Source organism: Phascolarctos cinereus, unplaced genomic scaffold, assembly GCF_003287225.1.
Source record: "Phascolarctos cinereus isolate Bilbo 61053 unplaced genomic scaffold, phaCin_HiC Scaffold_3;HRSCAF=262, whole genome shotgun sequence".
Taxonomy (NCBI): domain Eukaryota; kingdom Metazoa; phylum Chordata; class Mammalia; order Diprotodontia; family Phascolarctidae; genus Phascolarctos; species Phascolarctos cinereus.
In genome coordinates this window covers 67,556,704-67,578,798 of record NW_027555736.1, presented here as the reverse complement: position 1 = coordinate 67,578,798, position 22,095 = coordinate 67,556,704, and the positions used below count along the sequence as shown (strand labels likewise).

General features: G+C 40.0%; 1 protein-coding gene across 1 annotated transcript in view; it reads left to right on the top strand.

The window, feature by feature from the left end:
• The first annotated feature begins 7,091 nt into the window (after window positions 1–7,091).
• Window positions 7,092–22,095, top strand: part of LOC110215491 (annexin A8) — a 33,503-nt gene continuing 18,499 nt past the window's right edge. The window contains exons 1-7 of the mRNA XM_020997052.1: window positions 7,092–7,208; window positions 7,351–7,396; window positions 13,474–13,564; window positions 16,844–16,938; window positions 19,180–19,293; window positions 19,741–19,831; window positions 21,818–21,897. Of these exons, the coding sequence (XP_020852711.1) occupies window positions 7,376–7,396; window positions 13,474–13,564; window positions 16,844–16,938; window positions 19,180–19,293; window positions 19,741–19,831; window positions 21,818–21,897 (492 nt within the window). The 5' untranslated portion in view covers window positions 7,092–7,208; window positions 7,351–7,375. The remainder of the gene's footprint in view (window positions 7,209–7,350; window positions 7,397–13,473; window positions 13,565–16,843; window positions 16,939–19,179; window positions 19,294–19,740; window positions 19,832–21,817; window positions 21,898–22,095) is intronic.

Genomic DNA, 22,095 nt, shown 5'->3' with positions numbered 1-22,095 from the left:
ATTCATGGAGGAGACAAATCCAGGGAGGAGATAGAGGTAAGAAATCTAAGTAAATAAGCCAACCAATTGGATAAATAGGTAAGGAATGTAACTAGTTGGGCACATGAAGCTCCAGGCACCAGCATCCATTAACCGTGAGGGTCCTCTGCTCCCTAACACAAATGCACAGAATACAGAAAGGCCCAGGAGGTGTAAGTCAAGAAGTAGCTGGTTTTGTTCTGCTCCAGAGTCATCATTGCTTGTTCTGTGACGTTTAGATTCAGTCAAAGGGCCGCACTTGAGGACCTAGAGGCCCACATGTGGCCTCGATGTGTCAGTGACAAGGCAGATAGTAAGGCATGGTGGTTCTCCATCTTATAGATACAGAGTTCAAGAAAAAGCACTGGTGCCCTCATTAAGGCAAATGACAGTAGCTCCTGACTTCCTACTCCAAAAGCTCCACTGCACTTTGTCCCTGCGATAACATCTAGAAGCACAAGAATTCAATGGAACTCAAATGGACCATGCAAAGCCATGCATCATGTAATAGTGTTCTGAATATGCACAGAATCCTTGGAGATACCAAATCTTTCCAAATTTCAGTGGGAGCTAAGAAGAGGTATTCAGTTAAGGTGAACAGTATTCCCCCAAAATCATCACACTCAATTATTTACAAAGCAAGTGAAGAGAAAAAAACAGCATTAACTTTTATTGCCCAAATAATTAAACAAATATCTAATTGTGATTACTAATAATACAGTTTTTAAATGACATTTAAATTCTTTTCAGGGGCAAAATTTAGGCAAAAGTTGAAGCTGAAAAAAGAAGGCTGTTGAGGCACAGGCACAAATAGTTAAACCCCAACAGAAAAATCATCATCCTGATCCCTCCATGGAATCAATTGCCATACACAGATTATAATGGCTGATAAAACTGTGAATGCACTGCTTATAACACAGATGCATCTGAAGTTCATCTAAATGTGAAGAATCTAAGATAATGTCTTAATTTATAGCTGACAGCACAGAATTTAATAAAATAAAACATGAACTAACTATTTCTTTCCCCAAACCATATCCATTTTCTTACCTTCCTCATTTCTGTCCAGGACATCATCATCCTTCCAGTTACTCGGGTTCACAAATTTAGAAACATCCTCTAGTCTTCACTCACCATTCCCCCCCATCACCCCCTTCCACCGTAGACAATCTGTTTCCAAGTCTTGTTGATTGTATCTCAACAGATATCTCTCGTATCTGTTCTCTTCTCTCCATCACCCTAGTTCAAGTCCTCATCACCTTTTGCCTAGACTATTGAAATAACCTCCTACTGGTTGGTCCACCTCAAATCTCAGTGTATCAAATCTCATTCCATTTTCCACGTAGTCACCAAAGTGATATTCCCAAAGGACAGCTGTGACCATGGCATTCAGTTGCTTCCTATTGCCTCTAGGATAGAATATAAAATCCCTCTATAATTAAAGCCATTAAAATGTGACTCCAACCTATCTGTCCTAGCTTATTACATATTACTTCCCTTCATAGACTCTACATTCAAGCAAATCTGGTCCACTTTCTTCTGTTCCTCATATGTAACTTCCATCTCAATGTTTTTGCATGTACTTTTCCCCATTCCTGGGTAATACACTAGAATACACTCTCTCCTCATCTTTGAATCTTAAATTCTTAGCTAGAGTCATCCAGGTGATAAAGAAGAGAGATTACTGAACCCAGAGTGAGGAAGACCTGATTTCGAATCCTCCTTCAGTCACTTTTTAGCTACTCAACCATGGCAAATGACTTAACCTGTATCAGACTCAATTTCCTTACCTGTAAAATGGGTATAATAATAATGCTTACCAAAGTGGTTATGAGGATTGAATGAGATGATATATGTAAAGTGCTTTGCAAACTTTAAAAGGACTATATAGGTAAATTATTATTATGTAGCATTGGCAGGGTAAATAGGGCCAATTCAAAGCTAGCTATGATGAGAATTATTCACAAGCTACTGGTTTACCAGGCAACTCTCCAGTGGAAGTTTAACAAACTCTGATTGTTTGACATATTGCGAATTGAATAAATCTTTATTTGTTCTCCTCATGTTCTCTTTGTAAGACAAAATAAAGTATGATCACACTCCCCAAAAAAGAATATTCAGATTCCAAAAACTTGCATCTGTGCCTGAATACCATAAGGATTCAGTGCATAAATTTTCTTTGAAGTAGGACAGAAAACCAAAAAAAAAAAAAAAAGAATTTGAAAAGAGATATTTTCTTGATGCTACTACTCAAATAATCACTCAACTCAGAAAAGTAAAAATTATACAAAAGTCTCAAATGCATTTCTGAGGTTATTCATTTTTGTGCAGAAAATAAGCTGGTACTTAGAGATCCCTTTAATAAAACTCAAAATCTGCATATTGGGCTCTTTATGGGTAATATAAAACTTCTTCATAAGCCTAACAAAATATCAACGAGAATGATTTCAAAGCACAACTTTGGCTCTGAAAGCTACTTGTCCAACATAAGTGTAAATTATTCCAAATGAGTCCAATGGGCTCCAAAATTAGTCTATTGGCTTGCCAAGCAACAAAGTTCAAGCCATGATAATTTCTAAAATTAAAGCAAATATTTCCATTGCAATTCAGTTATCCCCATGATGTCCCTGACCAAGGACAAGTGAGTCAACTAACTCAGAAGGTAAAAATTACTAAGAGAAGAGTTTCTCTTCAAATCTGTGAATTTGATAGTGGATTGCCTTCAGATGTTACTATGAGCTTGAAGGAACTGTGGAGGTCATCCAGTACATTACCATCATCTTACATATTTTTAAGAATTTACTATTTTTATTTTTTACGTTCACAAGTATTTTTAAAATTAATCTATCTTTCCCGTTACTCACTCAATTATGCAAATAAAAAAGCAAACCTGAAAAATAAAGACCTCAACACATAGGTATAATATCCAACAAAATTAATTTCCACATTAGGCATGTCTGGAAGTATATGCTTTTTTCTGCATTTTGAGTTCATCACTTCTCTGTCAGGAGGTGAGTAGCATGTTTCATCTTCATTCTTTGGAGCCATGGTTTATCACTGTGTTGATCAGAGTTCTAAAGTCTTTCAAAGGCATATTTATCTATATTATTATCATTGTATAAATTATACAATTTTACATATAAGGAGATAAGAAGGAGAGGCCACTTGCCCAAGGTTACATAGGTAAGTGTCAGAATCAGGATTTGAACCCAGTTCCTCTGATTTCAAGTCCAATACTCTTTACTCTGCATCCCAAGAAATGAAAGAGGCCAAGACTATGCCAACAGAATGGTTAAAATGGTAAGTAAGTACAAGAAAGTATATCCAGCATGTTTCAGGAAAATGGATTTGCCAGATCTGTGCTTTATATAGCATACAGTCTTAATCTTTTAGGAGCAAATGAAGTTTCTCTGAATAATAGAGCTGTGGGATTTTTTGAAATAGTAAAAAGAAAAAAAATGGCAGGCTCTCCCAGGCATTGGGAAGTGTTAATGAGCACATGGCAGCCATCTCTGAAAAACATCCTTGTCTTCTAAAGCAAGTGCTATAAAAGCATTGAATTCCCCATAAAAGTCATCTTCAAGGTCTCAATAAGTGTCATAAGTACATCAGCAAATTCAGAAATGATTCACATGGTCCAAAGTCTTTTTTGCCAAACAGAAATTCTATTTTTGTGTGCCCAGGTAACCTGACATGGAATTCTGAGTCATATTGATAAATTCCACAAAGCAATGTTAGCCTGGAATGTGATACTCTTGCAAATGTTAAAAATTAGGCAAGCTGAAGGGAAGGTTGACAATAGTATGTTAAAAAAAAAAAGATGAAGAATTTCTCATTTACACTGAAAAAATTCCCTGGAGACTTGGGAGTTTCCTACTTTTGTTTAGAGTGGCAAGAAAAGACATAAAACTAAGGAGCTGCAAGTGTGGAAGCACCTTCAACTAAGGCAGGTTGCAACCTATCTCTGAATGAAGGAATGAATGAATGAAAAATCATTTGTTATGTGTTTAGTAGATGCAAAGCACTGTGTTAAAGGAAGGAGATACACAAAGCATAGTAAGATAGCCCTTGTCTAGGATCTCACACATTCTAATGGGGAGACAACATATAGCTAAAGATGATAGTAATGCATCTGCTTTCATGTAGATAAATAGCTAAGTCCTAGAAAGTTGTATGAGGCTCAGAGGGGGTGAATGACTTTTCCCTGGCCACTCAGCTGGTAAGTAGGAGTCAAGATTTGAATCCAAGTCTTCCTGATTCCAAGTCCAACATTCTATCCACTGTCATTCTAGCATCTGTGAAATAAAAGAAATAAATCACCAAGTAATGAATGTTAGTCTTGGCCTGCCAACATTTGTTTTCATATACAGAAAAAATAAATGTTGATTTTTCAGGGCTGACCTAGCAAAGGAGGAAAGTTTTGTCAAAAATCTCATTAGACCATGACTTCCTATCTCGTCCTGGACCCACCAATACAATATCAACTGAATTGAATGGAGCCACAGATAGGCTAACTGCAAAATAAGGAGGTTTATATTTCAGAATTCTATTTAGAGACACAAGAAGCAGCCTAGTAAATGGCAGATCCTTAGGCAAAGCCATCCTGCCCTGCATAAGAGGAAAAAGGTATTTTCTCATGAATCTTGAAGGGCAAAGGGTCTCATTAGCATTACCAATTATTCATCTGGGCAAATAAATGTTGCTGAGTCACCATCCAGGCCACTTGAGATGCCAAGCCTATAGCTTGGCACTTAATAAATGCTTATTTAATTGAATTGTAAAAAAATCTGTTCCCAGAAGGTGTTATTGTACTTAGTAGCTTCCAAGAGAGAGCTCCTAGGGGTCAGTGTGAGGAAATGCCTTAGGATTAGTGTCTTTACTGGTTAAAAAAAAAAAAAAGATTCATGGGGGTGGTGGAGGTGAGGAAATTAAGTCAATGTTGTTTCAGACCATCCTTAAAGGATTGGTTTTGCCACTATTGAGGAAATGGCTGCTAGAGGCCAAGTAATAGATCTAGGTTCTCAGGAAAAAGACCTCAAGAAAGCTATTCCTCCCAGATCCTAAAGAATGTAAAAGACCCAGACCACTCAAAGAAGCTTCAGTTTTATGAGGACCTAGAGGGCCATACATGGCCTCGAGGCTGCAGGTTCCCCACCCCCACCCCACATGAACCCTAAAGTCCCTTATTGTTCTTGTTCATCTGCGTCTCACTCTTCATGACCCCATTTGGGGTTTTCTTGGCAGAAATACTGGAGTGGTTTGCCATTTCCTCCTCCAGCTTATTTAACGGGTAAGAAAACTGAGGCAAACAGGGCCAAGTGACTTGCCCAGGGTGGCACCGCTACTAAGTGTCTGAGGCTAGATTCGAACTCAGGAAGAGGAGTCTTCCTGACTCCAGGCCTGACACTCCATCTACTGCATCACCTAGCGGCCTTCTTCTAGCTCTAACATGATACTTTGAAAGGATTTCCATCTCATCCACAAAACCATCTCTCTAACCCTCCCTTCTCTAGTAACTAGGCTTCTTGAATGCTAAATATGAAGACTTAAACTCTCAAACTCTGTAACCTTACTCCAATAATCTTAGACTCCCTTTCTGGGATATTGGGCTCTGATTGGTAAGCTTTAGCCTTTTTAATATTTTCTCACCTGTGGCCAGTTCCCCAAGCCATTTAGGGGCCATTGCTCTATCATGCCGCCACCACTTTCACTCCCCTTCCCTTTTCCATTTTCTCTTTATGCGTTGCTTTTCCTCATTACAATGTAACCTTGTTCACAGTGACAATTCGGCCTGCTTATATTTGTATTACTGGCACTTAGCACAATGCCTGGCCCATAGTACACACCAAATAAATTCTTTATCTATCTGTCCTCTTCCCTACACAAACAGAAATTGAGCTAGGAAGGCTGCTAGGGACAAAGACCACTAGACCAGGGAAAGATGGGAACCTGCCTGATGGTCTGCCTCTCACCAGCCCCCAGAAAATAAGCTAACTCCATTCATGGAAAAGGAAGTGTCCTGCTCCCTTCTTTATATATCCCCAAGGCACAAATGAAGGCTGTACAAATGTTCTGTGGGTAGAGAGAAAACCTGAAAAGTGAACACAAACTTAACTCTTAAATCAAGACTGTAAACTATAAGCCTAACCCTTAAACTCCCAGTGGAGGGTGTGGCCTTCCAACAACAAGCGTTGGTTGAAACATGGGTTGAGAGAAGAATGTCATTAAATCTTAGTTGACCAGAAAATTAAAATAACTAGACTATCCCATTCCTAAGCAGCTAGCTAGTAACAACCTACATGGTTATAGCAGCAAAGGGCGTTATACATTGTTAAATTATCTGATCTTCAAAATGACCAGTGAGGTAAGCAGAGCAAAAAACATTATTCCCATCCTGTAGATGACAAATCTGAGCCTCAAAAATGTTGAATGACTTGCCCACAGTCACACAACTAGCTGAAACAGACCCAAGTCTTCTGATTCCAAAATCAGCATTCTTTCCACTCCAACACCCATACATTGTTTGGCACTGATCACTACATTGCTGTCACTCTTTTCACATCATTTCAGGTGTATAATAATGTCAATTCATGAATTGTATGGTTCCACCACCACCCCTCCCCATTAGACTGAAAACTCCTGAGGAACAGAGTCCATATCTTAACATTTCTTTTGAATTCCCCTACATTATAATGCTGTGCATATAGGAGGTACTCGACAAGTATTTGTTAATTTCATAACTCCCTTCAGCTCTATCTGTAAGACCTAGATTTGTTTCTATCTCTCATTGATAAAATAGCAAAATATGGTTTTAGAACCACCCCAGAGGTGAATTTTGGTCTTTCATTCTGGGTGGCAGTTTCTTGATTTGTATCACAAAGAGTTGGATTTAGGCAATCTCTGCTCTCCCTTTCTTCTCCGGGGCTCCATTCTAAATAGGAACATTTCCCAATAGCTACTGTTGGATTACCTGGCTTAGAGCTGTGGGTTTTTCAAACTGGGACAATTATTTGGCAGTGAAGTCATTTCTGAGAAACAGGCCCAGCCCGGTTGAAGGGTGTGGCCCTGGGAGAATATAGAAAGAAGCTGCCTATTCCAGACAGGAAAAGAGCTGGTTAGCCGATTACCATCCTGAGTGACCAAAGTCCAAAGAAACCAACCCTTTAAGACAGATTTATTTTTTCCTACTGGTAGGTTGGTAGAAGGAAGGGTAGGGATGGGGATGGGGGGGGGGTGTCTTTCTATTTATCCTACATATGTGCCATAATCCTAAAAGTATGCAGCTACAGTCTAGACAATGCTATTTTGTATTTTTCTCCTCCACTTCACTAGGGAAAGGGGCACTGGACTGAAGACGATGGCCTGGTGGAAAGCTTGGGTAAGTCAATAAAATGCTGGTGTGAAAATGGCTTCAGTAGAATCTAATAAGGACTCCTTGAATTCCCAAGAAAACAGAAAATAGAGGGTTTAGCATTTTTTTATATCAGCTACCACATAAACAGAAAGAAATAAGAATGGAGTTGGCTTTCTATCTGTGGGGATGGATTTGTGCTGAGCGATTCTTGTCCTCTTGCCCAGTCACCTTGTGCTCAATTTTTTTTTCTATAGCTAGGGGTGAAACAGGAAATAGGGTGAAGCTGAATGTCCCATATGGCCCCTAAGTCCCTGACGACTTGTTTATCAAAAGCAGGAATTCTTAACCTCAGGTCCAGAAACTTTTTTTTTAATATTGTGAAATTTTTATTTCATTATAATTGGTTTCCTTTGTATTTCTATGTATTTTTATTTTTTGCATTAAAAATATTCATCTGAGAATAAGTCCACAGGCTCCCCCAGATTGCCAAAGGGGTCCAAGACACAAAAAATGTCAAGAAACCTTGGATTAAAAGAATCAATTTGACCACCTGGAAAAGAGATCTGCAATGAAAATTGTTCTGATCTTCCATTTCTTCCAGTAGCCAGCATCATCTTGCCTAAAATCTGTTAGGTTATTGTGAGCTGAGCCAGACATTAGCTCCAGAGGTTATCTAGACAAAAGGCTATGCCTCTTTTTTAAGAAAGGCTCACACAGACCAAGAGGCTGTAATTTAAATAATAGGTCATTTTTGTATTAAGTTTTATGGCTGCAAAGCTCTGTACTTAATGTTGTCTCACTGAATGCTCCAACCAACCCCTGTAAGGCAGGTAGCAGTATAAGTTTTGTAAGACCCCAAGCAAGTCATTAAGTCTCTCTGAGCCTCAGTTTTCTCATCTGTAAAATGAGGGGATTGTACCTCTAAAGTCTCTTCCAGATCTCAACTCATGATGCCTTGCTTGTCAGATAAAGAAAATGAGTCTCAGAGAGGTTGATGTAGAAAGCCAAGCAGCTGGGACTGGGACTTGGACTTTTTGCTGCTTGAGAGACAGAAGAGGCTAGGGAATAAAGAGTAAGCCATGCAGGCAGGAAGGGCTGGGTTCAAATCCCACCTTTGACTCATACTGGCTGAATGACCCTAGCTGGGCAAGTTGGTTAAGACCTTTAATCTCTCAATGTCTCCCAGGCAACTTGCTAAGACTCTAAATGGAAAATGAGGCGTTGATCTGCATTAGCCCAGGGCATTACCTCACTGGTGAAATCATCTGTTCAGTTCCAAGACTAAATTTTCCCTGGACACAGAGGTCTGCTAAGTACCCCTGGTTATAGAAAGGATCTGTGTAGGTCAGAAGAAAGGCTGGGATAGAGCTAGAAAGGATCTTAGAAATTATCTGATCCAACCCCCTCATTGATTTTGCAGGTGAGGAAAATGTGGCTAAGTAAGTTGAAGTGACTTGCCCAGGGTCTCCTAGGTAATAAGCGTCAGAATCAGGATTTGAGAAACAGACTCCAAAATTACTGACCTATGTTTTCTCTGGGCACAGCACATATTGGAAGTTCATGCCAGAACCTGAATTTCCTTCTTATTTAAGAGTCTCTCTCTGTGTGTGTCTCTCTCTGTCTCTCTCTCTGTCTCTCCCTCTCTTTCTCTCTCTCTGTCTCTCTCTCTCTCTCTCTCTCTCTCTCTCTCTCTTCTCTCTCTCTCTCTCTCTCTCTCTCTCTCTTTATTTCTCTCCCTGCTTTCCTCTCTCCCTCTCCTTCCCTCCCTCCTTCCTTCTCCCTCTCTGTTCCACCCTCATATCTTTCTTATTCTTCCCACTGCAGCTTTGTTAGGTGGTTTAGGTAGTTTTTTACTAGCTCATATTCACTTAATGAGGAAAGACAAAAAAGCAGGTGATCTCCTTTGTGATGATTATTAGAGACTTCGTTAATGTGTGCAAACATGCTCGGCTGAGTCATATTTATTCTATAAAACAGTTCTGCTTGGATAAGCCTCTAAAACCTTGGGAAATTACTAGTGCCTCTGTCTATTACTATCTTTAGGTAGTTGATTTATATAAAAGACTAAGAGGTTTTATGGAAAAACTATTTAGCACAATGGGGATGAAAAATTGGGAGCTCTCCGTTTGGGTCTGTTAAATCACACTTCTCTTTGTAAATTCCAGATTCCTGCCTCACCCCACCCCCAGCCTCAAAGTCTTTTTAATATTAACCTCAAAGATCTCTAAGGGAGCTTAAAACGTCATTAGCCTCAGTCCCTACCCTCCAACCTCCAGACCAGTGAATGCCAGCACAGCGGCTCTGCACTGGCCAGAAACCCAAGAAAGGCTCTACAACGGTCCTTCTATTTTGAATGAGATAAAGGAAAACCCCACCCTACTAGCCCTTTCCCAGACTGGGTACAGAAAAGGATTGTGGGCCAGTCTACATTCCTCAGGGTAAAGGAAACAGGGAGTGGCAGGAACACCTTTCTGAGATAGAGTTCTTGGGCAATCTTTGTGGAAGGGAAGTAAGGTGGGAGGAACACGGTACTACACTGACTCTGTTCCCATCCCTTCCTCTCTATAACAGACACAAAGCACACTGACACACCCCAAACGTTCCATGGAACCACACCCATCATGCATGCCACCCCAAATGGCACCCAGCCACCTCACTGATGCACACACACACAAACACACAACATTCCATGGGCCATCAGCAAACCACTTTTACACTTGTACGCACCCTACCCCTACTCCATTGACCCACCACCACTAGTGGAGACACACAAGCCTACATACACGCGCACGCGCACACACGCACACACACACACACACACGCACGCACACACTCTCCTACTCTTACAGCAGAGAATAATAAGCAAGACAGATGAGTGCAGAACTCTCCAGATGGATCATCTCTAGCCCTCTGGAGCCGATGTCAGGTGACAGGTTTCAGTTCTAGTCTATGCTAGGCATTGAACCTTGAGTAGGTCACCTATATTGTCTCTGAGCCTCTTTATCTGTTACTGAAAGTACCTGCTTTGCCTATTGAACAAAGTTATTGTAAGGGTAGAAATGAGATAATATGTGTGAAAGCGCTCTAAAAACCATATAAAAAACAAAGCAAGGTACAGTGGTTTTCAATAAAACAAGGTTTATTCCTAGACCCAGTACTAAATAACATATACAAGTGGGCTCCCTTTCTGCCAAGATGCTGTATAAAACAGGGTCTCTCTTGGTGGAATGATGGCTCTAGCCCAATTTCCAACAGGACTTCATACCTGCCACTTTAAAGACCATTTCTCCCAATTTATCCTTGACAATTTATCCTTAAACTTGGAGTCAAAAAACAATTAAATCTATCAAATATTTATTAAGCACCTACTAAATGCAAGGCAGCTAGGTGGCTCAGTGAATCAGAGCTCTGGGCCTGGAGTCAAGAAGACCTGAGTTCAAATCCAGCCTCAGATACTTATTAGCTGTGTGACCCTGGACAAGTCACTTAACCCTGTTTGCCTCAGTTTCCTCATCTGTAAAATTAGCTGATGAAGAAATTTCAAACCACTCAAATATCCTTGCCAAGAAAACCCCAAACGAGGTCACAAAGAGTCAAACACAATTGAAATAACTGAACAACAACAAAACTAAATGCAAGCTATTGGACCAGGAGCTGCGTAAGAAACAGAGAAGAATAAGATAGAGACTGTCCTCAAGGTACTTACAGTCTAGCAGGTTAGACAAAGCACTTAGACAAACAATTATAATGGAAATATCACATTGTTTATGCCTTTTTTGTATACTTACCGTGGTCTATGAAAACTGCTAAGAAGTTTGGAACATTTCTGACCGGACAGCACCAGAGAGGGCTCCATGATGGTATGTAGGGAGCCAGCCTAGGAATCAGGGCAGACTTGGGTTCAAATTCTGCCTCTGACACATATTGGCTATGTGACCCTGAACAAATCACTTAACTTCTCAGGGTCCCCAGGCAGCTCCAAGACTTTTTGTCACAGAGCAGGTATTAATCTGTACTGGAAAAGGGGGTTCCTCGTGCCAGTGAACAAATTGGTCCTGTCAAAAAAAAATGCTTTGTGAACAGGATGGCAATTGATACAGACTTCTAAAGAAGAATAAAACTTGAACAGAAGGAGATATGTGCTGTGGAAGAGAGGGGGAGTCCAAATATAGAGAAGAGAATGACAAGAGACACAGAAGTGGGAATGTGAGAGACAGATTCATAGAACAGTGAGTTCAGTCTGGCTGGAAATTACAGTAATATAAATGGGGAGTGGTGGGAGGTAAGGCAAGAAAAATGGGCTGCAGCCAGGTTATGGATAGCGTTGAATGCCGGTCTAAAGAATTTGGCCTTGATTTTGTAAGCACTGGGGAGCTGCTGCAAGATTTTGAGCAGTGGAATAACATGACCAGGATTGTGCCTAAGGATAGTCCCTGCTCTGCTCCCAGACGGCCCTCTGCTAGCCCCACCGTTATTGCCACAAGGGTGTTGGTCCATTTGGAGAGTATCAGTGTACAGGAGGTCAAGATGATCTGTAGCACCCTGCTAGGTGACGGGGACAGGGTACAGTAACAGGTGCTAAACAACATGTAATAAGTGATCATATCAAGAAGATGAAATACAAACATCTGAGAAACAGCCCCAAATTAAAGCGTTGGAATTTAAGATACTCCTTGGAAGGTTGGATGAGCTGGACCTGGATTCAGGAAAACTTGAATCCAATCCAGCCTCAGATACTTACTGTGTAACCCTAGGCAAGTCACTCAGCCTGCACCTTGGTTTCCCCATTTGTAAAATGGAGGGGTGATAATAATAACACCTACCTCCTAGAGTGGTTGTGAGGACAAAATTAGGTAATATTTGTAAAGCACTTTGCAGACTTTAAAGTGCTATGTAAATGCTCCTATTATTATTATTATTAGCCTGGAAAAGAATTTGGTGTTACCTGCAAATTAATTTCTTTGAGACCCTGAAATGACTCCCAAAATTTCAACCATAGATGCTATGGATTATCTGGGAAACTTTTTTTTTCCTTTTAGGACTGAGAGGAATGTCACTATGTCACTCTTTTCACATGCAAAAAGCTGAGATCATGCTCAACTAGTTATAACTTTAGGTAGGCAGGTCTTTCCATTGTCTTGTTGAGTCATCTGACTCTTCATGACCCCATTTGGGGTTTTCTTGGCAAAGATACTGGAGTGGTTTGCCATTTGCTTCTCCAGATCATTTTACACGTGAGGAAAGTGAGGTAAATAGGGTTAAGTGACCAGGGTCACACTGCTAGTAAGTGTCTGAGGCCATATTTGAACTCACGAAGATGAGTCTTCCTGATTCCAAACCCAGTGCTTTATCCACTACGCCACTCAGCTGCCTCCATTATCTTAGTACTTAAGCAATTCACTTCCCTGGAACATCATTTCATCAACCAGAAGGTAAATGAAGTATGAAGGGAGTTGCTATTTAGACCATCCATTCAACACTTATTAAGTACCTAAGTTGCACACTGTGTTATATGCTGGAAGAGCTGCAAAGCTGAGCTAAGATATGGTCCCTGCCTTCTGGAAGCTTTCGGTCTAGTAGCAGGGTAAGACACAAACACAGAGAACCATAATACATGGTATTACCTCCTAAGTACATTAAAGTTGCAGAACAAAATACTATATGAGGTCCAAAGGAGCAGGGAGATGGGGATGGGGGGAGTGGAGGAGGAAACTGGAGGAGGACTGAAAAGACAGCAATCCTCTCTGCAAGTAGAATGGAAACTCCTTGTGAGCCAGCACCAGTCTCTCTTTTGTCTTTCTGTCCCCAACCCCTGGCTGTGGTGACTGGTGCTTAGTAGATATTTAATAAATCCTTGTTGATTTGAGTATGAAAGGCAGCAACTCTGTGAAAAAGTAAGAAAGGAAAATTAATTCAAGTCCTCTCTTTCCTGAAAGTAGTCTTGAGAATGTTCCCAAAATGACTGTGACTTGCAGATTCCCCGTTTATTGAATGCCCTTGAGCATACTAGATACTGAACCAAGCACCTCAAAGATATAGGTCCTGATGGTAGGGTTGCTCTGGCTGTCACCAGAAATGATGGAGCGTTTTTGCCCCTTCAGGTTGAGCAAGAAGTTATCACTGTGAAGGGCAGCCCTCACTTTAACCCTGACCCTGATGCTGAAACACTGTACAAGGCCATGAAAGGAATTGGTAAGTTGTCAACCTACCCAGACCTCCTTTTGAAAAATTATTTTAAGGTCATTTTAATTGTTTTTATTTGTTTTCAAAGAAATAGAGAACCAACCTTAGATGAAGAACTGAGGAAGGTGTGGATTTAAACCCAGGCTTTCCTCATACTGACTGGGTAATTCTGGGCAAGGAGTTTTGTCTCTCAGCGCTCTTAGGCAAGTTTCTAAGATTAAAAATTGCAGGGCAGTTGTAGATCTGTATTGATCAAGAGTTTCCTCACTCTGGAGCTCAATACAAGAATGAAATCACAGGTTTTGACCAAATCAGCAACAAACAATTACTGTGTCAGGCTGGGTTCAAATGAAAAGATTAATATAAACTTATGGGGGGGGGCATACATACGTGTGTGTACATGTATGCATCTATGTACATGTGTATATGTATGCATGTGTGTATATACACACATAATGTGACAATTAAAAAGATTTAAAAGGTTTAAGAGACATAGTTTCTGGGTAATTTAATCATTTTATTAATAAGGCCAGCACATCATTAATAAAAAAAAAATGGTCATTTGGCCATCGTTCTTAAACCAAAGTCCATCATGGTGGCGGGCTCAGGGCTTATATGTTCTTTTAGAAGAGGAGTAGCATCAACTCTGATTGGTTAACACAATGGGAGGTGGTCTATATTAAAATAAGGGCTGAGAATGACATCATGTCACCCTTGTATGGAGGATCTTATCTCCATACTTAGACCACCCTCAGCTTTGGGCTATCTAGTAAAAGAATTTATCTCCACTCAAACCTTAGTAAAACACAATAGGCTTTCCCATCTTAGATTAAATTCCTTGTAAATTTGGGTGGAGTCTGACCAAGAGTAAGGAGAGTTAATTCAATCTCTTTATCAGTAATGTCCTTCAAGAGACTGAACTTTTTACTTTTTTAAAATCAGAACTTTAGAAGAAAGGGAGAAATCTGTATCTCCCTAAATTATTGGTTATTTTTAAAACATTTTTATTTAAAGTTTTGAGTTCCAAATTCTATCCTTCCCTCCCCCTCCCACTCCAAGATGGAAAGTAATTAAATATAGGTTATACATGTGCAACTAGGTAAAATATTTCCATAGTAGTCATTTTATGCAAGAAGACTAAATAAAAGAATAAAAGGAGAGAATAAAAGAAAAAATCAAAGAAAGAAATTGAAAAATAGCATGCTTCAGCCTGTATTCAATCAACATTAGTTCTTTCCCTGTAGGTGATAGTATGCTTCATCATGAGTCCTTTGGGATTGTCTTGGATCATTGTATTGCTGAGAATAGCTAAGTCATTCACAATTCTTCATAGAACAATATTGCTGTTACTGTTCTTCTGGTTCTTTTCACTTCACTATATATCAGTTCATGTAAGTCTTTCCAAGTTTTTCTGAAATCATCCTGCTTATAGCACAATAATATTCCATTACAATCACATATCACAGCCTGTTTAGCTGTTCCTCAATTGATGGGCATCCCTTTGATTTCCAATTCTTAGCCAAAATTATTGATTATTAATAATCATTGTTCTCAATTCACATATATACCTGTACACATGTACATATATAGCTATACATATATATATACACATATACATATACATAATTATATACACACATACACATGTACATACACACATATGGATGCAGGTAATGTGCATATACGTATGTACATGTGCTTATGTGCACATGTGTGTGAATATGTACGTGTACACCGACATGTGTCGATATAAACATGCACACATATACATATACACACATATTTTATATCCATATCTATATCTGTATTCACCATGAGTGTTGAGCAGTTTGGAAGTAGAAACAGTTAGAAACAGTTAGCTGTGGCCTTCTCCCAAGACTTTTAAGCAAGCAAATAGGCACACCCACAATAAGGACCTTGGGTCAAGGTAGGCTTGATGGTATCGTGCTAAATTCCAGGCAGCTCATCTTACTTTCTGCCTTTTAATAACATATTAGACTCTCTGCTTTTGTGAGACGTCTGAAATCATCTGAAATGTCTTTTTCTCATCTCCGAGTAAGGCAAAGGCATTTGTCTGAGATGGTCGTAGAATAATAGATCTGGAGCTCAAAGGGATGGAGGAGGAGACCAAGGCCCAGAGGTCTTAAGTGACTCACACTCACACTGGTCTTACATGATAGAGACTTCACTCAAACTCTAAGTTTCTAGGCAGCACAGAAGATAGTGATTTCAGGAGAAAGGGCTGATGATAATAGCTGATACTTTTAGGTCAGCAAGATTCTTTTCTCATAACCCTTAGAGGCAGAAGAATCACAGCCTGGTGCATGGGAAAGACCAGTGGTCTGAGAAAAAGGAGACACAGATTGTAGTCCCATCTCTACCATGACCTAGCTGTCTGACTCTTGAGCAAGGCACTTCCTCTTGGTTTCTTCATGTACAAAACAAAAGAGTTGAACCACACAACCTCTAAGTTCTTTCCTAGTTTTGAATTTTATAGGTAGTATAACTATTATTATTCCCATTTTACAGGTGAAGAAACTGAATCTCAGAGAAGTTAAATGTCTTGCCTTTGAACTCACGACTAGTAAACGAGGAGAGCTGAGCAGGTCTTCTCATTCTGAAACCAATTTTCTTTGTACAGAGCACCCATTTCTGATAGATCCAGGGACCTTTTCTCCTTTCCTGATATGATTAGAGTAACATGAGTCTGAAGGAGGTCTTTAAAAATCAGGACTAGCTGCTCCAAGCTGATTTTGCAGTAGCCTTAACTAGAGATGTGGGGACAAATCAATTGATGAATTAATAAGCATTTATTAAGTGCCTACTTTGTACCAGGTTCTGCGTTCAGTGCTGAGAGTAATACAAAGACAAAAATGAAGTAGCCTCAGACCTCAAGGAACTTACAATATATCAGAGAAGATAACATGTATGTCTATAAGCATAGAAAAAACATATACTATATATATATATATATTAGTAGGGGAGTTGTCCAGAAAGGCCTCATGCAGGAGGTGGTATCTGAGCTAAGTTCTAATCTAAAGGATTACTCATAGGATTGTCCAGTCCTTGGCATTCTGCAGCTGAGAGTCAAGGCCACGCCAATAAACCTCCCGAATGGCTGGTGGTTCTGAATGATTTATTCAGAAGACTGCAAAGATGCAGCTGTTTGCCCCTAGGCAATGTCTCCCAGGTTATTCAGGTAGTTGGTATGGCAGGCATCAGCTTAGGAGGCTCTGCTTCCAAACATCGGTTGCCTCGTGTTAAACAAACTTTACGTGTCCTCAACAGGAACCAATGAGCAGGCCATCATTGACGTCCTCACCAAGAGGAGCAATGCACAACGCCAACAGATCGCCAAAGCATACAAGTCTCGGTATGGAAAGGTAAAGAAAGGGCACCACATGGCCTGACCAAACTACAAATCTCACTTCTCTTGCCAGCCCAGGAAAGCAGTACCGGTGCTGCACTTGATGTCTAGAGAGACCTGAGCCCAAATATGGCTTTAGACACTTATTAGCTATGTGACCCTGGGCAAGTCATTTAACTTCTGTCTGCCTCAGTTTCCTAATCTGTAAAATGGGGATAATAATAGTACCTACTTCCCAGGGTTGTTGTGGAGAGCAAATCAGACAAAATTTGCAAACCTTAAAGTGCTACAGAAATATTATTATTATTATTATTATACCAAATTGCCTGGTTACCCACTTGGGTAGCACAGCTCTGTGTTAAAACAAGGGGAGCCAAGTCAGATATGATTATGTCTACAGCCTCCAGCTCTAAGTATATAAAATGGAAACAATAACTGCTTTTTACCAGCTCTGGCCCTGAGTTCAGGAAGAGCTGAGTTCAAATCTGACCTCAGATACTTACTAGCTGTGTGACTGCCTGTCTCAGTTTCCTCATCTGTAAAATGGGGATAATAATAACATCAAACTCCCAGGGTTGTTGTAAGGATAAAATGAGATAATAATTGTAAAACTCCTTGCAAATCTGAAAACACTAAATAAATGCTAGCTACTAAAACTATTATTATTATTATACACAAAGCTTTGCACATCTTAAAATGCTAATTATTAATCTTAATAATTAATATTAAAGTGTAAATTATTATTATGATTAGTGGAGGAAATAGGTCAGAAACCTCAGAAAGGACGTTGCTATATCCAGATCATGCACAGTCTCCTGTATCTCAAGGAATGTACTAGGAGAGTTCATAATCTTGGACTCTGCTAGTAAGGCTAATGGCCCAAATGTAGTGCAGTACTTTTAGTCATGTCTAACTCTTTGTGACCCCATTTGGGATTTTCTTGGCAAAGGTGCTGGAGTGATTTGCCACTTCCTTCTCCAGCTGATTTTACAGATGAGGAAACCGAGGCAAACAGGGTTAAGTGACTTGCCCAAGGTCACGTAGCTAGTAAATGTCTAAAGGCCAGATTTGAACCCAGGCCCTTCTGACTCAATCTATCCACTGTACAACTTTGCTGCCCCTTAGAGATCCAGCCTGGGAGATAGGAGGACATGAATTCAAGCCCCACCTCTTAAGACTAAAACAGTCACTTCTCACTAAATCTATAATTACAGACATGTTTCTTGGACCAAAAAAAAAAAAGATTTAGTTAATGTTTATGATGTAGGCCTATCTCAGACTTGAAGAAAATAGATGTTTCTCATTTTCTGTCTCAGCTGAAGCAGAGGAAGGGAAGATGGTCTTACTGATACACCTCAGAGCAAACAACATGTAACATCAGCAGTCCCTATGGTGCAAGGATCCCCCAAACTAGCCACAAGACTTTCTCCTCTGCCACTGAGTGGAATTCCAGGGGTCCTGTGGGGATTAATAATAACTAACACTGACACAGAGCTTTAAGGTTTGCAAAGTACATTAGATGCATTTGATCCTCACAACAACCCTGAGGGATAGGTGCTCTTATTATTCCCATTTTAGAGATAAAGAAACTGAGACTAAGAGAGATTAAGGGACTTGCCCAGGGCCACTCAGAGAGTAAGCCTTTGAGACAGGATTCAAGCACTCCAAGTTGAGCACCCTATCCATTACTCAACCCAGCCCCCTCCGTTTAAATATCTGCTCTGGAGGTAGTGTTGTGAGAAACCACCATCTGTACAACAAGGTTTAGCGTTCTGATTCTGCTTCCCTCCGAATTCATTCCCTCCCTGCCTGCCTTGCTTTCTGATTTGCTGCAGTCTCAAGTTCCTTTTGTAGAGTGATCCAGGACTATTCCATCGGGGGAAGTCCCCAAGAGAAAAAGGCTGACTCACATTTGTTGGATGAAGAAGTAATACAGAGCATAGGAGGGTGAAGAAGCACTCAGGAGGATTGGAGAAGAGCCACTAGACGGCAAAACTTGAGTGCCACCAAACTAGCTGACAAAGTTGGATGTTAAATGGTGCTCTGTCCACTTCTGTTGAGCTAACATTAGTGATTGCCATGTGTTCCCCCTAAATAGAACATTTGAACTAGAGAGGCATCTAGGCAATATGGTCCTGAGAAGAGAGAAGAAAGAGGATGAACTAGCAATGTCCTTTCTAAACACTGGCAATGACAAAGAAATTTCTGAGCCAGGTTGTCTCTGATGAAGCATCTTTTTGCTCTCTCTTTACACTAGGATCTGACTGAGACCTTGAAATCTGAACTGAGTGGCAAGTTTGAGCGACTCATCACAGCCCTCATGTACCCACCATACAAATATGAAGCTAAGGAATTACATGATGCCATGAAGGTAACTGAAGCAGCAGTAAAGGCCTGTCAAGTGACAGCCAAAATGCTGCCGGTCCAGACACTGCCTCGGGCTTCAACTCTAAATGAGGAAGATGAATGTTTAACCTTCTGCATCCTCCATAGCAGACGTCTAGTTCATGTTTGCCATGAGATGGAGAAGGATTGATGCTGTCTCTTGTTTTCAAACAATATACATTATAAAGTTACTAACATTGTGGCAGACATAAATGCAAAAAAAACACACTTTAATTTGTCAGACCCAAGCAACACATTAAATCTGAAAACACACACACATACAGACACACAATTCTGACTCATTGAAATCTACTCATGCACAACATTCTCCTAAGAAACCGTCTCTTACATTACCCTCACAGTCTGACTAAAGGCTGACATACATTTTATTTGCGCGAAGTTACTCTTATATGGAATTTCTTTCTCTTCCCAGGGCATAGGAACCAAAGAAGGTGTCATCATTGAGATCTTGGCATCTCGGACCAAGACCCAACTTCAGGAAATCATGAGAGCTTACGAGGAAGGTAAGAATCATCGTGGCTATGTCTTTGGCATATCATATAAAGGATTCATACGGCAATTACTGAAGGGAATTTGCCAGTTAGCAGGCTTAGTAGCAATGGAGACAAAGGTATGGAGAGATGGAGTGCCCATCCACTATCAGAATGTAAGACACTTTGGGGATATGAGTGAGGATTTGTATGACACTGCCTAGTGTTCTAGAAGTCATCTCAAAACATCTCCAAAAAAGGAGGTAGCTGCAGTGCCCTCCCAATCCTGGGAACTTTGCAAAATACCTTGACATCAGAAGAACTTCCTGACCTACATTTTACATAAGTAGAAAAGCATAGAATGTTGTCTCTTGGAAGAGACTTTAGAAATCATCTAGACCAATATTCTTTTTATTTGCAACAAATCTGCTTACCATGTATTGCACCGACTATTTTTTCTTTTTTTTTTTTAGAGAAATTACATTTTTCCAAGTAAATTGCACATTGCTCTCCAGTGTTCTTTATATTTATTACTGTATTTCATATCCGCTAGGGGCTATTTATGTATTTTCAAATGGTCTTTCTACAGTGCTTACTTGATTTTTCTCATTAATAAGTTTTTCTAGAAGGAAAAAAATTGAGACTTAAAATGGTATTCTCTACCAGGGCAGTGGGAATGTAAGGACTGCCTTGAATTACTAAGAAATTAATTAATAAGAAATTGATTTGTTGTTGTTGTTTAGGCATTTAGTTGGATACAACTCTTCATAAGCCAGTGGACCATATTGTCCATGGGGTTTTCTTTGCAAAGATACCAAAGCGGTTTGCCATTTCCTTTTCCAGTATATTAAGGCAAGCAGAGGTTAAGTGACTTGCCCAGGGTCACACAGCTTGTAAGTGTTTGAGGCCCGATTTGAATTTAGGTCTTCCTGACTCCAGGCCCAGCACTCTATCCATTGAGTCACCTAGCTACCTCCTACTGTTTTTGTTTAATAAGATACAGAGGAATAGCTTGTGACATGTGCAAATGATAAAGCCTGTGCTCTCTGCCCCACTGTCCTATAAAGGAAAGGGAACTGACTAAGATGGAAACCATAGACAAATCTTAGGGAAAGCTTGTCTGATAGAATTCAGAAATACAATACAAGTAGCCTCTGTAGGGCTATATGGACCAATTTTGATGAGAAAAGAGGGTTGTGAACAAGAGCCTCAGATGTGACGATCTTCAGGCTATGGCAAGAATAGAAAGGGTGATGAGGTGATGAGCTAGCTCCCCAAGAGCTGGGGCTCAGTATGGTAGTAGAGACATCACAGGACCATAGAACTAGGGCTGGAAGGGACCTCAAAGACCATCTAGTCCAAGTCTCTCATTTTACAGATTGAAACACTGAAGGTTAAAGAGGATATGTGACTTGCTCAAAATCATATTTATAGAAAATCCAATGGACTTTGCATCTGGAAATGAGAAAATGTGTGTATGAATCCATATTAAAGGCCTTCTCTATTACACTATGATGTGACCAGAAAGATTTTGCTGCCTGCCAAGAATATGATGAGCAGTATAACACATTCAATATCCTACCTGAATTTGGAGTCAGAAGGCCTGGATTCAAATCTTAATTCTTTTTCTTAGTAGTTCTGTGACATTAAGCAAGTCACTTAACTTCTCCAGGCTTAATTTCCTTATTTTTAAAATGACTTATTCAAATGTTGTCTCAGACATTTACTAGCTGTGTGATTTTGGACAAGTCACTTAACTTCTCAGCCTCAATTTCCTCATCTGTAAAATGAAAGAGTTAGTCTCAATGGCTTCTACAATCCTTTCTTGCTCTAACTCTATGATAACTCAGTTCCCAGTCATTTTAAATCTGGTATTTTCTCTAAGTATGCCTACCTCACATGGTCATTTCATCACAGGAAAAATGCTTTTACATTTTAAATTTTAAATACATTTACATTTTAAAGTGCTATATAAATTTGAACCAATATTATTAACCCTCCTGAGTTTCTGCCTTACAGAATATGGTTCCAACCTGGAAGAAGATATTAAATCAGACACCAGTGGATACCTGGAGAGAATCCTGGTCTGCCTTCTGCAAGTAAGAGCTTTTCTAATGGTCCCTAAGGCAACCATGCAAGGGTCCACAAGCTTGATTCCTTGAGATAGCCCTGAATTGGAGAGCAGGGTCACATAGGTCTGCAGAGAGAAAACCTTTGATAATTCCCATGTCAAGGGGATGGAACAAAAGTGCAGACCTATTTTGCCACTCACTACTCGGGCAGCCAAGGGTAGGAAT